The sequence below is a fragment of the Acomys minous genome (genome assembly GCF_964271855.1).
Source record: "Acomys minous genome assembly, chromosome: 3".
Classification (NCBI taxonomy): domain Eukaryota; kingdom Metazoa; phylum Chordata; class Mammalia; order Rodentia; family Muridae; genus Acomys; species Acomys minous.
The window spans coordinates 37,318,468-37,333,210 of NC_140485.1; the positions used below are offsets into that span (position 1 = coordinate 37,318,468).

The 14,743-nt window shown below is 35.4% G+C and overlaps 1 protein-coding gene across 3 annotated transcripts in view; it reads left to right on the top strand.

The window, feature by feature from the left end:
- ANO3 (anoctamin 3) overlaps positions 1-14,743 on the top strand; it is a 236,171-nt gene that overhangs the window by 127,260 nt on the left and 94,168 nt on the right. For all 3 annotated transcript variants that reach the window (XM_084775285.1, XM_084775286.1, XM_084775287.1), the window contains 5 exons: positions 259-359; positions 3,454-3,498; positions 5,110-5,241; positions 8,702-8,808; positions 11,498-11,553. In XM_084775285.1, coding sequence (XP_084631411.1) covers positions 259-359; positions 3,454-3,498; positions 5,110-5,241; positions 8,702-8,808; positions 11,498-11,553 — 441 coding nt within the window. The remainder of the gene's footprint in view (positions 1-258; positions 360-3,453; positions 3,499-5,109; positions 5,242-8,701; positions 8,809-11,497; positions 11,554-14,743) is intronic.

Here is a 14,743-nt window from a genome sequence, read left to right on the forward strand (position 1 = left end):
TCTTTTTGAACAACTTAAGCAAACTTTTGTATTAAGGAAGTTGTTTATGAGTGTATATATGTTTATAATTATCGATGGCACTTATATTTTCAAATACATTTTATCAAGAATTGTCAACTGTATAATTTTCCTTTGTATAAATGAGAATGGCCCATGCAAAACAAGGGAAATAATGTTCCTTCCTTTGATATAAAATTATGATACAATGTCATCAGTTCTGATTCTAAATAATGGTGCTTCTTTACCATCCTTTTTCAGCCAGCAATTGCAAACCCTGACATCATGTTTATTAAAATTCACATTCCATGGGACACACTCTGCAAGTATGCAGAGAGGCTAAACATCAGGGTGCCCTTCAGGTACTTTTATATTTTATTATCTTTTTCTCTCAGTATTGTTAATATGAGTACGTCCTTTGTAATACCTAACAATAAATGTGGTCCTTTCTTTATTCTGAGAAAAGTATTTCTCTTTTAAACTTTCGGCTATATTAGATAGTTTTCCACTAAGTTCTTTGAATAATGTGATAATCCTTCTGATTCCCTGGACATGCAATATCATTTCAAGACAGATTTGCCTAGATATAAGGTAAAATATTTATTTTCAAATTTTAATTTTAAGAAACTCCCAAGATGAGTTACCATTCTTGTTTCATGAGTGTAATGTAGCTCTGGTAATGGATAGCAAGAACTGTTTTTCAGATCAGGTCATTTAGAAGAGTTTCTCAGTTCTGTCTTCAGTATCGATCAGAGAGGAATAAAAATAGATCAGCTTCTTCCAAGGACTTTCAGTCCTTTTAGACAACATGGCTGCCTAGCTGGAGTATCTGGTATCCAATGTAGAACATACCAACCGCCTTCTCATGTCCCGTATCCTCTACAACGTAGTATTTGTGGTATACTTGCTATATGCAGAATGTTAACTCATATTGAAAACAGCAGTGTTTCCTGGAATGTGGGTTCAGTGGATACCATCAGGTGCTAAGCAGTACAATGTTCAGAGAAAATATAAGTGTGAGTGAACACTGAGATCATTTTAAAGACCTGATGAAAAATTTCTGAGTTGATAGCGTGCAGGAAGCCAACTCTGTAACACACTGAACAGTGTTATGTCAAGTCTCAAGAGTATTCAAGATAAAGAAGTAGATGCTGCTGCAATTGTCTTCAAACACCTGAAACATCTCAAGCCCTGAAAAAATGCAACCTCTTGTCATTGTGTAGAAATAAATATTTAAGTATTATTTACATTGAATTCTCATTATATTACGTGTTTACATTACCTAGAAATGATTTAAAATTACATTAGGGTATCTATAGATTAGATATAAACACTATGCCATTTTTATAACTGTGTGTATTTATACAATACTACATAATGTGGTGTCTACTTGAACTTATCCCCTTAGAAAATGGAGGGATTACTGTATAAACTCATTATCGCTCATTATCATCATCACCACCATCATCTTCCTTAGCAAAAGCATATGGTTTTTAAAGAACGTTTTTTATTATTGCATTAATTGTTCATTCTAAATTACCCATGAAAATATTTATTTGTGAAAACCTATTACATACCACAAAGGAATGCTACAAATTTGAGTCAGTCAGATAGCTCAGGAGGTAAAGGAACTAGTTGCTGAACCTAAGGATATGAGTTTGACCCCTAGATCCCATATGGGGAAGGAAAGAATTTCCCTATGATCTCAACATGATTGTTATAATGCCCATGTGCTTACACATACAGCAATAAATGAAAAAAAAACAGACAGATAATAAATAAATAAGCAAATGTAAATCAATAGTTTTTATTTAAAAATAGAAAGAGAAAAACAAAATTAGTACTAATATATGCTTGCCATCTATGTTTGAAAAAATGAAAGAAGATATTTAAAATGTAAAGTTAGTGTATATAAAGCAATTCTTGAGATTTTATATCTGAAGTTAATGTTGGAATATGGCAGGATCATTTTAAATCTTTCCAAGGACTACGGCCTGTGTTTTACTCTAGATAAAATAAACCTGGTTACTGACTATATGTAAAGGGTATTTTCTAAAGTGACCTCTGTGATAATCTGGATAGTGAAGCAATGACTACCTCACACTGAAGAGTCTTGGAACCTGGCAGATGGTACACCCACAGGCCAAGGGGAAGCAGCAGTGCCAATCTAGTGCTTAAGGCTTGGAAGATTGCTGGAGAGAAACTTGTCTTCAGTCCATGTTGGCAGCCTGCAGAAGCTATGCCCTGACATTACTGAAAGATGGCTGTAGCAGTATTAACAACACAGATGAACTTGACATCAGGCAGGTGAATGGAGACAGACAAGGCAAAGTTTCCTTCTCCCACCTCCCTTATTTGTATTGTCAGCAAAAAACAGGTCACCTACATGTGTGGTGGATCTAGCCAGGTCAATAACCTGGTAAAAGAACCCTGTCACAGGTGTGCACAGCAGCTTCTCTTAATTGATTCCAAACCTTACCAAGATGACAAATGAGATTGAATGTCACAACTTTACTGTCAGCACCACGTGCTGCCCGAAGCTCTGCATTCCTAGTTATCCACGGCAAATCTTCCAGATTTCCCTGTGGGTTTTTTTTCTTGGATTAATGGCAGATGTGAGAGGGACAAACCTAACATAGTAGGCAGTGTCATTTCTGAGTAGGTGGTCTAGGATTGTATAAGAAGCAAAATGAGCAAGACATAAGAAGCAAGCCAGTAAGCAGTGGTCCTCCTTGGCAAGTCAGTAAGCAGTGGTCCTCCTCGGCAAGCCAGTAAGCAGTGGTCCTCCTTGGCAAGCCAGTAAGCAGTGGTCCTCCTCGGCAAGCCAGTAAGCAGTGGTCCTCCTCGGCAAGCCAGTAAGCAGTGGTCCTCCTCGGCAAGCCAGTAAGCAGTGGTCCTCCTCGGCAAGCCAGTAAGCAGTGGTCCTCCTTGGCCTATTCTTTCAATCTTGCCTGCAGGTTCCTTCCTTGAGTTCCTGCTCCAATTCTCCTCTGTGATGAAATATTACATGGAGGTATAAGATGTAATGTATCTTTTCTTCCCAAGTTACTATTTGTTCAGTGTTTTAGCATTGCAACAGAGAAACAACAAAGGAAAATTTACGGATGTATTTAGAAAGATGGATGGATAGATTGCACTGAACACTTTACGGAACACATAAGCAACTAATCAAGTTATTATATGAAAAGTTACAGAAGAAAAACTTTAAAATAATTAAAAACAACACATTCAAAATTAATAAATGCATTTTAGAGCATTTTGTTATATTTCATATATATAAGAACTGTCATTATACTTCTGAAAGTAAAGGCAAATAAAGTTATTGGCATTAATGTTGTAATATAATGGTTTACTTTCAAATTTCTTAAATTACAAATTATATGAAAGTGGAGTTGTCATTTTCTGACCTAACTCTATTTTCCTCAAATTATTTCCTTCTCTCTCTTTTTTTTTCAGAAAAAAATGTTACTACACTGACCAGAAGAACAAATCAATGAGCAGGTTGGTAAAAGCTGCATACAGTTTATTACCAATTTATAATTTTCAAAACCATAAAGAACACATTGGATTATCCATGTGATCAATTATAAATTTTAGGAAGGGGATTGTGTTGATTTCTTGAAATAATTTCAAAGTAGCCTGTCACAAAAACAAAATAATTTCTATATTACTATTTTCAATGGACAATCCAGAGTGTCTCCAAGATATAGTAGTGTTCAAGGAATATTTGATTTGTGCAGTCTCTACACGTCTGTGCATTGGCCTTAGGGGACAACAATATTTTATTAACTCTGAGGCTTTTTTTATAATGAGAACCACTGACTGAACACCTCAGAAATTGTTTGTTAGGTCAGGCTTAAATAAATGTTGCAGTCGTCACCAAAGTGCACTTGATTGTCATCCCAGTGATGGTCTGACTTGGTAAGAAATCATCAATACTCTTACATCCTAAGATTTTCAGGAGGATTTAATTCTTATTTAGAAGTCCTGCTGGTAATTTTACCATAATTTGACCTAATTCTTAAGATACAGTATTTGTTGCCTGCCCTTTGCTATCCAGTTTTTTTCCTAAAGTTCAAGGAACTGACAAGCCCAACTTAAAATACACTATATCCATGTCTAGAGATGGTCTGTCCTAATACTTTGACTTCTCTATTACAGAAGACAAACAAAACAAAACAAAACAACTCCCCAGCAGCACAGCATTAGCACTGTGGAAACACTGCATGGCATTTTAAAATGAAAACAGCTGTTGTTATAGTAACAGAATTTAGATTTTTTTTTCAGAATCAGTACTGAAGGTTAGCCTTTCGTTTTGATTTATTTTTACTCTGTAAAAGAAAAATGGTGAAAATGATTCCAATTTGCATAAATATATACTATTCATATACATGCAAATTCACACTAGTATAGAGTCATGGGGTAATCTAATTTACACATACACATGTACATATAGCTTTAAGAACTATATTGTGATGCCTTTTAAAAATGCTCCTTCATATATTTACCTTTATGTAAGGTAATTTAAAACATTTTTACAGGGATAATATTGCTCTAAAAGACTTTAAACATAAGCAGCATTTATTTTATTATTTATTTCTTTTGTAAGAAAACAGAGTGTGTGTGTGTGTGTGCGTGTGTGTGAGTATGTATATATGTTTGTAGTTTATATGTGGGTAGTGTAGATGCTTACACATACACATGTGTGTGTTGTATGTACACATGTGTATGTGTATGTAGGTGCACATGTATGGTATGTGTGAATTGTGTTTGTGTGTATGTGTGTATCTGTGTGTGTGTACACAAGTTTATATATGTATGTATGTATATGCATGTGCATGTGTGTACATGTGTGTATTGTATGTGAATTCTGTGTGTATATTATATATGTGTATATACTTGTTTATGTGTGTACTGTGTGTGTATATATATGTATTTGTATGTATGCACATGTGTGTGGTGTGTGTATATATGTGACATGTGTACATGTATGTGTGTTAGATATCTGTTATCAGTAACAATTTTTTCCAATACTTAAGAAAGCTGTCACAGAAACCTATCATTGCTTTGCAATACAACCTTATCTGATTTTGAAATTTGACTTCATTCCAGAGTACAAAACTATTTCAAAAGAATCAAAAAGTGGATGGCCCAAAACCCAATGGTTCTTGACAAGTCAGAGTTTCCAGAGCTGGAAGAGTCGGACTGCTACACTGGCCCCTTCAGCAGAGCCAGGATTCACCAGTGAGTGCTCATATTGTTTTTCTAATGTGCTGGCTTGTGTTCTTCATCTCCTTGAGTTTCTTTATAGAAGTAAATAACCAGAGACATTCCCATTGGTCACCAAGTAGGTCAGGGAATGTATTGTTGTATTAGAGTTTATATTTAACTTGGGAACATCACTAAGTGAACATTTGATCCTATATTAGGATCATGATTAGCTTCATGATTCAGAGATGGTAAAATAATAATTAAATGTTAGTCTATAGGTTGGTAACCCACATATTCTTTTGAAGTAATAACTATGTGGGATGCTAAGATGCCTCAACAGTTAAAAAACACAAGACGTTTTCACAGCGGAGTACCCAGCACACATGTGAAGGCTCATGACTACCTGTGACTCCAGTTACAAGAGGTCCGCCATTAACTCTGGCTTCTGTCAGTACCAGGGACTGACATATGCTGTGTACTTGAATATATGCAAACAAACACTCATACACACAAAATAAATCTTTTTTAAAAATTACTATGATAGAAAGGAATTCATTTAAAATAATAATGGCAATAATAGTAGGACTGCTCTTAACAATAACACTAATTCATGATTTATTCAGACTGTAATTTCACTTAAAAATATTTTATACATTTTTATTTTACAAATAAGAAATTTGGTTGAATATTATTAAACTACAGTAATAGATACTTTAAGGAAGGCTACCTATCTCTAACTTTCTTGTCTTTCTCTTTTCTTCTCACTATCTTCCAAGCCTTTTTCCTTTTTCCTTGCCTACCTTCATATATGTTTATTTGTCCATGTTTTCATTCTACCATTATTTATTGATTTTCTACAAGTTATTAATGAAATTACAATGCTTATTATGACATATGTTCTGCCTTCATGCTCCTTCTGGCCAAATGGTATAGATAAGAATGTAACTGTAGGGCTAAATATAATAAGGTAAACATAGGAATAGAAAATTTACAATGTAGTATAGGACCAAGGGACTGAAACCCACAGATCCCATTCTATATGTCTGGATTAACCTTTATTCTGGGATGTGGGAATTAATGAATATTGCTCAACATCAGAGTTTTTCCTCCTCAAAGTATCCAACTCATTTTATTATTTAATCCCGGAGATGCACATAAAACCATCCTTTCTAACTCCAGTTCTGGAGAGATGAGAGTAAAACAGAACCTGGACCCCTAAGTATAGAGAGCTCAACCCGGGGGCTTTCAGCAGCTTTCTGCTGTACTTTCTTTTTTTTTTTTTTAGTTTTTTTTTCCTCCTTTATTAATTTATTCTTGTTACATCTCAATGGTTATCCCATCTCTTGTATCCTCCCATTCTTCCCTCCCTCCCAACTTCCCCTTATTCCCCTCCCCTATGACTGTTCCTGAGGGGGATTACCTCCCCCTCTATATGATCATAGGGTATCAAGTCTCTTCTTGGTAACTTGCTGTCCTTCCTCTGATTGCCACCAGGTACTTTCACAGAACCTTAAGGATCTCAAAGTTGAGACAAAACGTTCTTCTCATTATCTAAAAACCCAAAGAACCAGTTAAATCCTTGAAAAACATTGATCAGATGTGAGAACGTCTCCTTGACACTTCCCCAATAGTGCCCAACTTGTACTTATTGTAAATTCAGCTTAAGGTCCTTTTCAGTGTAGGCGCCCATGCTGCCATCCCTGTGCGCCTCTGTCACTCCTACTGCAGGCATCCCAGCATTACATAGTGCAGCTACAAAGCTTTGAGTCCATGACTCGGCTGTTCCAATGAAGCTCCAGTTCAATCTTTACCAGATTATATTCTCCCAACCTGTTATGTCCCTGAGTTTTGCAAGATGTCTTTCTTCCCACTAGTCTGCCTCTAGTAAGCATCATTATCTAAGGAAAATCATATCAGAAAATTATTACCACCGCCCCTTGTCCCAATATATCACTACAATATTATACTATTACAGTTTTTTTCACAGGAGCCAGATGGAATTTATTTATGTATTCACTTGTTTACTTATACCACCCACTTAATTCCTCCACAACACAACCTCCTGCAAAACTGGATTTGTCTGCCTAAAAACTACTTGTTCTGGTAGGCTTAAATTCTGGGGTGGAACAAAAGATTGCTGGATATTCTTTCCGATACCTATACCAACCAATCTAAATTTAAATATATCGGAATACAGAGAAGACACATGTAATATTAAACACTGAGGAGCCCAATGTGTAATATGGTCTGCTGTGTAATTTAGTTAATCAAGGCTAAGTAAAGCCTGTACATTAGGAAAGACAAGGATGAGAATTCAATGAGAAAGGCAGTCCCTTTTCAATGTAAGGGAGCTAGGAAACCTTTTTGAAGGAGGAAAGCCCCCTTGAAGAAGCTGAAGACATGATTGAAAATGGGAAAGAACAGTTGTTATAGAAGAAACAAAAATTCAAGAGAAAATGAAGCCAGGAAAGAGGGAGATCTGTAAGACGATGGTAATTATTCAAGTCATGAGGCAATCAAACATGAGAGTCAGAGAGGCAGAAATGAGACAGGGGAGGAGGCAAAAGGACAAGTATAGACAGACATGGGAGGAAAGTAAGAATGGTACTCAAGGCCTTTAAATGCTGCTGCCATGCTAAAGGTGAGGAGATTTGCTAATATCACAGCTTGCTATAAAAATCAGGTGGCCACTGAAGTTAAGAAGACAACTATGTCACAAGGCAGGCCAGGACCTCTGGCACCCAGGTAAGGGTAAGGGTACTGTGAAGACAGGTGAATTAACAGGAAACTTACCGAGCTTGGTAGCTCTTTGAAAATGGAGGGTGAGCAGGAAGCAAAGGAAAGAAAAATTGATACTCCTGGCAAAGAGATGGTTCATCATTCACAGGGCTAAAATGTCTAGAAGCAGAGTGTAACAATCCAGTGAGAATCCTGTTCCCTCCACTGCTTGGAGACTCCCAGCACATTATAGACATCATGAAATCGCCCACTCCCCCACTTTGCTTTTTCTATCATTCATATCTACAAAGCCCCTTGCTACTCTTCCCATATAGGACATTTTTGAGTATTAAAGGGAAATGAAAACTATAGGATACCACTAAACTTGAAAACTGAATAAGTGAGAATGGAAAGTTCTTCAGTGGGGATATCAATTTTGTATTGTGATCTATTTGGAACTACATTGCTTGAGGTGGTACAAACACCAGCCAGTAAATGATGAATTTTCTTCTTATTCCATGAAAAATAAGACATACAAAAATACCAAGACCTCTTTACAACTGAAAGAAGATGCTAAAATGAATATTTGATGACCCTTTGCATTTTCTATAAGCATTTATTTTTATCTGTCATCTGATTTTGTTAAAGAAGTTGGCTTCTCTCACATCCTAGAGTAGTTTATATGCAGTAGCTTTAATTATAGAGACACATGGGTAGACAGGCAGGAATTCTTAATTGTGACTGGAATTTGTGTTCTTTTCCTTTGTCCTACCAGCTTTATAATAAACAATAAAGACACCTTCTTCAGCAATGCTACTAGAAGCAGGATAGTTTACCACATGCTGGAGCGCACCAAATATGAAAACGGAATATCAAAAGTGGGTAAGAACATTATTTTACAAACATAGTTTAAAATACAAAAAAATTTATGTACATAACTAATGAAGTTTTTACCTTAACACATTTATGTATGAAATGCTTAACACATTAAAACAAATTTTGTGTTACTATTTTTATTAAAATATTTTTGAGGGCATTTGGCCTATGTATCAAAATGTGAACTATACAAATACTTAATCACAAAATTTATATAAAAAGAATTTATATAAATATATAAATAGAATTTTTAATGAAAATATGCATAGAAAGGGTTCCACATGGCTTTATAAGATTAGAAATACAAAATATGCTACATCTATAATTTTAGATATTGTACCCATTAAAGTTATGTATTTTGTCATTATTAACACAATTTTTAGAGCCCATATCTGCAAATATATACTTATATAATTTATTTTTATGTGTTGTATGTTAAACAGTTTATGATGCAGATTTTCAATTTAGATGTTAAAATTAGTTTCTAGTTCATTATTGGACTTGAAAGGACATCACAATTCAATAAGTAAAAAAGAATAAGTTACAAAACTATTAGTCTAATGTCATTCTACTTTCTTAATACATTGAAATAAAATAAATGAAAGTCTAGAAAAGTATGTAAGAAACCTATGAGAGATTATTTCCGGAGTATTAAGTTGCCACTTATTTTGACTTAACAACTTTTGTACCACTTGATAGAGTTAACTGTTTAATACATATATAATACAAAAGAAAATTGGGAGATTTGAAACTAGGATAAGATTTAAACCTTACAAAGAATAGAAGACAAAGAAAGCTAACACATAAGCTGACCTTTTGGTTGTGAGGCTAAATTTCAACATTGAGGAAAACAATGTTAGCCAAGTGTTCTGAAGCCTTATTAATTAAAAATTGACAGCCTGTGAAAATGAACATCATGCTTCCCTGATTGTGCTAGGCTGGAGAACTGCACAGGTAAAAAGAATCATGTTTCATGTTTGCTTGGTAAAGAAGAATCTTCAAAACCCAATTTTTTCTCATTAACAACTCATTTGTGACAGAGCAATCAACACAGTTACCATGGGCACTAAAACTTTACTCATAACCATGAGAAAATTTCTAATGAAAAAAATTAAAACACCCAGAATATAAGTTGAGTGTTTTCCTACAAGATGAAAACTTTTATGTATAGGTTTAGGTGACATATAAAATGATTGTAAGATATAATAACCTTTGTGAAAAAAATATGGAAGCACAGAAGAGCTGGAAAATAAAAACAAGGAATTCCCGAAATTTGTGGATAAATGGATTGAGCTAGAAATGATCATAATGAGTGAGTTAACCCAGAAGCAGAAAGACTCAAATGGTATATACTCACTTATATCTGCATATTAGCCCAAGGGGCATGTCCCACGAAAGCCTTCACTTACCAGGAAACTGAGACAGAGGGGAGGACTTTCTAGTGGGACTCTAGATGAGAGAATTATGGGAGAATGGCAAAGTAGAAGGATCCAGAGGGTCCTAGAAGCCTACAAGTAGAACACTATGATAGGCAGATTTGGGCACAGGGGTCCCGCTCAAACTAAGGCACCAGCCAAGGACAATACAGACGGTAAACCTTAAACCCCTACCCAGATCTAGACAATGGACAGAACACTCTCCACAGTAGAGTGGAGAGTGGGATATTACTTTCTCACATACTCTGGTGCCTCACCTTTGACCATGTCCCCTGGAGGGGGAGACCTGGTGGCACTCAGAGGAAGGACAGCAGGTTACCAAGAAGAGACTTGATACCCTATGAACATATACAGGGGGAGGTAATCCCCCTCAGGAACAGTCATAGGGGAGGGGAATAAGGGGAAAATGGGAGGGAGAGAAGAATGGGAGGATACAAGGGATGGGATAACCATTGAGATGTAACAAGAATAAATTAATAAAGTAAAAAAAATCATTCCTAACCACAATTATCAGTGACAAACTTATAGAAAAAAGGCTAAGATATATTATTTCCAAATATAAGTGTGTATTTTATATGCATTTTTTTGCTTTAAAAGACATACAGAGTATTTTCTCAAGTCCTTAAGTGTTACAGAAAATACTATAGAAAATCTCTGTACAAAACTCTCTGATAGACAGTCATATAAATTATAATTACTTGCTGAGCACCTAATGTAACTGTGTTCACACCAGGATAAAGGATTCCATATTTCAGGTGTACAAATATTTATTTCATGCAGATGAATAAATAATATCATAATAAACATTCCTCTTCAGAATATTTCCTTAGTGCTCTATCTCAAAATATGAGCCTCCACTGAGATGAAAAGTCTGATGTGACGTTTTATGTCCTTTCAACCTTGTATAAACAAATGTTTCGTGTCAAAAACACTCTTTGACTAAACTTTATTGTACTCAGAAGATGATGACAAAGGGTTTTCTTGGTTCATGTATTCCCAAGAAGTGGGAGTTAACAATGTACCACACGTGATATTGAAATATTCCAGAACGGATCCGTGTGCTGGTCTCTTGCAAACAATGCTGCAGAACGTGCGTGGGCTGAGTACCAACCACTTTCTCAGAGCTAGTGGCCCTGTGGTTGCCATGGCTATGGTTGAATTACTTTGTTTTAAAATAATGCTGGTTTTCATGTGCATTTTATATATGCTTTAAAGAAAGCTTTTAGTAAAATTGACTAGGATTTTTGTTCTCTTTCTAGGTATCCGTAAGCTTATAAACAATGGTTCATACATAGCAGCATTCCCCCCTCATGAGGTAATTTTGAAAGATATTTTCCAATTAATAAAATAGACAGATTTTTCATTCTCTGGGACTTTCTGGTTACTTTCTATTGCTGTGATAAAACACCATGACGAGATGTATGGGAGAAAACGTCTATTTGGGCTTCAGTTTCCAAAAGGTTAGCGTCCATGACAGGAGCAGCACGGCAGCAAGCGGCAGGAAGGGAGGTTGGAGCAGGAAGCTCAGAGCTCACATCTTGAACAGCAAGAACCAAGCAGAAGGAGAAACAAGACTGAGACTATAAACTCTCAAGCCCCACCTACAATGACATACTTCCTCCACTGGACACGTCTCCTAACCCCACTCCCACTGCTCAACCAACTGAGGACCGAGTTTTCAAATGCCTGAGACCATGAGAAACATTTCTCACACCACCACAGTGCCTGAACCATTTGATTAATCTGTATCTGGATGCCCACACCTACAGCAGTCCACTGAGATCTTATTACCATCTTTTTGTTGCACAGTGAGTGGCCTCCCAGCCCCTAAACATGTCTACTGTTTGCCCTATGGGAGGAGCCCCAACCTCTACAGGAGCAGCTTAGTGTTCTAGCTACACTCTGTTCCAACACAATACATCATTCTTCATTCTGCTTTAAATGCACAACCATATCAAAGAAGGCAAGTTCTTGGGTTAGTTGCTATTTTAGGACGCCTGAAAGTTAAAAACAAGACCATAATCAAAATATCCATGTATTATCTACCTCATTAATAAGCCAGATTATTGCCTTACTACAATTTTTAAGTAGCAAAGTGTGGATGGCCCTTTACAACTAAAATAGCATCTGTTGAACTCATTGCCCTCTGCTATGTATACATAAATTAGATATTTTCATTTCTGTAATTCCAAAAAGCATCATTTTTTTATTTACCAAATTATCAGTGAACTCAAAAGTTAGAGCATTTGAGAAATTTGCAGTTCTGTAATATTAGTAGATAAAATCAACTAGAAATGTTGTATTTGCCAATGAGTTAAATGTTTCATATGGATTATCTCCCACTTGAAAAAAATCTCTATGTTGCTGACAAAAATATTAATTCCATTATAAACATATATAATCCAATTATAAGAAGGTAAAATGTCAACAGCAGTTATAAGCCTAGGAAGTCCAAAGTTAATGATCTTTATGAAATGCCCACTTACAATAAAAAGTAGAGGCAATAATCATGAGCAATTTGTTCATATGATTCATATCCTGAGCCAACACATAACTCCCCACGGTTGTGACAACACAGCAGGAAGTAAACATAATTCTCTCATTAGATATAAAGGAACACAGGCTAGAAAAATTAAACGCCATTTCAAATACCACATAGGAAATTATAAAGTGATCAGAGAAGCACACGTAAGGGAATCATTTAGCAAAGGAAGGTTTGGTTCATTCTCCTGGGTACAATAATATTCTCTGCAAAATTAGATTGTGCATTGACAGCTCACTAGAGTTTCTAATGGGAAATTCAGCAGCTGTCATAGTTGTATTGTTGATGATAGTCCTTTTAATTTATGTATCTGAATTATTTGAAACACAAATATATGACATAAATTCACTAAATGAATAAGAAGTAACATTGTTTAATTGTAAATATGTCAAAGATAATTGAGAATCGATAAAATGGGTTTAGAAATTGTCTATTGACTTGAATATATATTTATTCATGAGATAAAAGCAAGATTTCCAAAGAAGAAAGTAAAGTCAATGGTATTAATCTATAGTCTAATAAAGATACTTTACATTTTATGTCTTTCATTTTTATTGTTGTTGGACATTAGGTCCAGTCTCATAATCTTTATTTCAAGGTCAGAGGTTTCTTTGGTTTTTTTCCCTTACAAAACTGACAATAGCTAGAGAAGAGTGACAAATCTTTTTAATGAGAACTGGCAGGAAAAAGTAAGAGATGGACCAGAAGTGCATATGTATGGGAAATACTTTTTACAAGACATCAGGCAAATATATAGTTCTTTCAAGGATGGATCATGGAGGGAGGGTCAATCAAAACTGTGGTTATGGACCACCACTGGTAGTATCTGAGCCTTGAGAAAGGCTTAAAAGTGCATAAGTAAGCTGGAAATACCTGTTTGGCCAGGTTTTTTTCCCTTGCAACCCACCATTTATCATTGTCAAGCTAGAGTAGTGTAGTTGTTGTGTGTAAGCGTATGTTAAACAGTGGTATCCCAGGTATCTCAAATGTTTAGCATCTAGAAACGGCTATGCTCTGACTTATAAGGCTGGATGAATACCATGTATTAGATCTATGAGCAGTTACTGCAAAAGAGAGGTAATTTTGCTGTTCATCCTTTCATTCAGTATCAGGTAGGTAACAATCTAGTTTCAAAATCAAATAATCTCACTCAGTGACTGTGTTGCACTTGAAATCAAGGTGTTACTGTCCCCTCTCTTTAGCTTCCACTACTTGGGCCTTAAATACTTGAGCTATTTTAGGACGAACACCTTGGGCTTGCATTTTGAATGTGTGTCACCCTTGCCTTATTTTTTCCATTTTTATTAAAGAGTCAGTGATGGTATGCACATATGTGAACTCCTTGAAACCACGAGACATTTGCAAACTAGAGCTCAAGGTGTCAGTTAAGAAAGCTTGATCAGGACTCTCAGCCCAGAGATGAAGGAACTCTTGACCATATGAAAACCCATGTAAACATTTTTGAAAGAAACTTTTATGATTCAACTGCTTAAATTTTGAAATATTGGATAAGAATTTTCAGGATCCTAAGATCTAAGCAGATAGGTGGCCCTAAAGGATAGAATTCCATGCTGTTAAGTCAACATGTATTCTCTTAACATCTGTAATTAAAAGAAAACTTTTATGTGTTTAGTTCACATCTTAAAGGAGAATGACATTCAGTTCCTCAATTAAAGATCACAATAATTTGTCATTGATATTTTTTTTCATTAAATGATCCTGAATTCTGGAAAGTGAACTCTCATTTACTTAAATAAAATAGGCCAAAATTATTTGAAAAAAAAACTATTTAAAACATTATTTTTATAGAACTATCATATTTTCAGTGGTGATCTTGGGTGTATAATCTCTATTGATTTCCTTAAGTTGATAAACTCCCTTGGTAGGGAGACATTAGTGTTTATTCAGTTTAAACTGTGGTAAGAGAATGGACTCCAATCTATATTATTGTATCTGTTCTCAG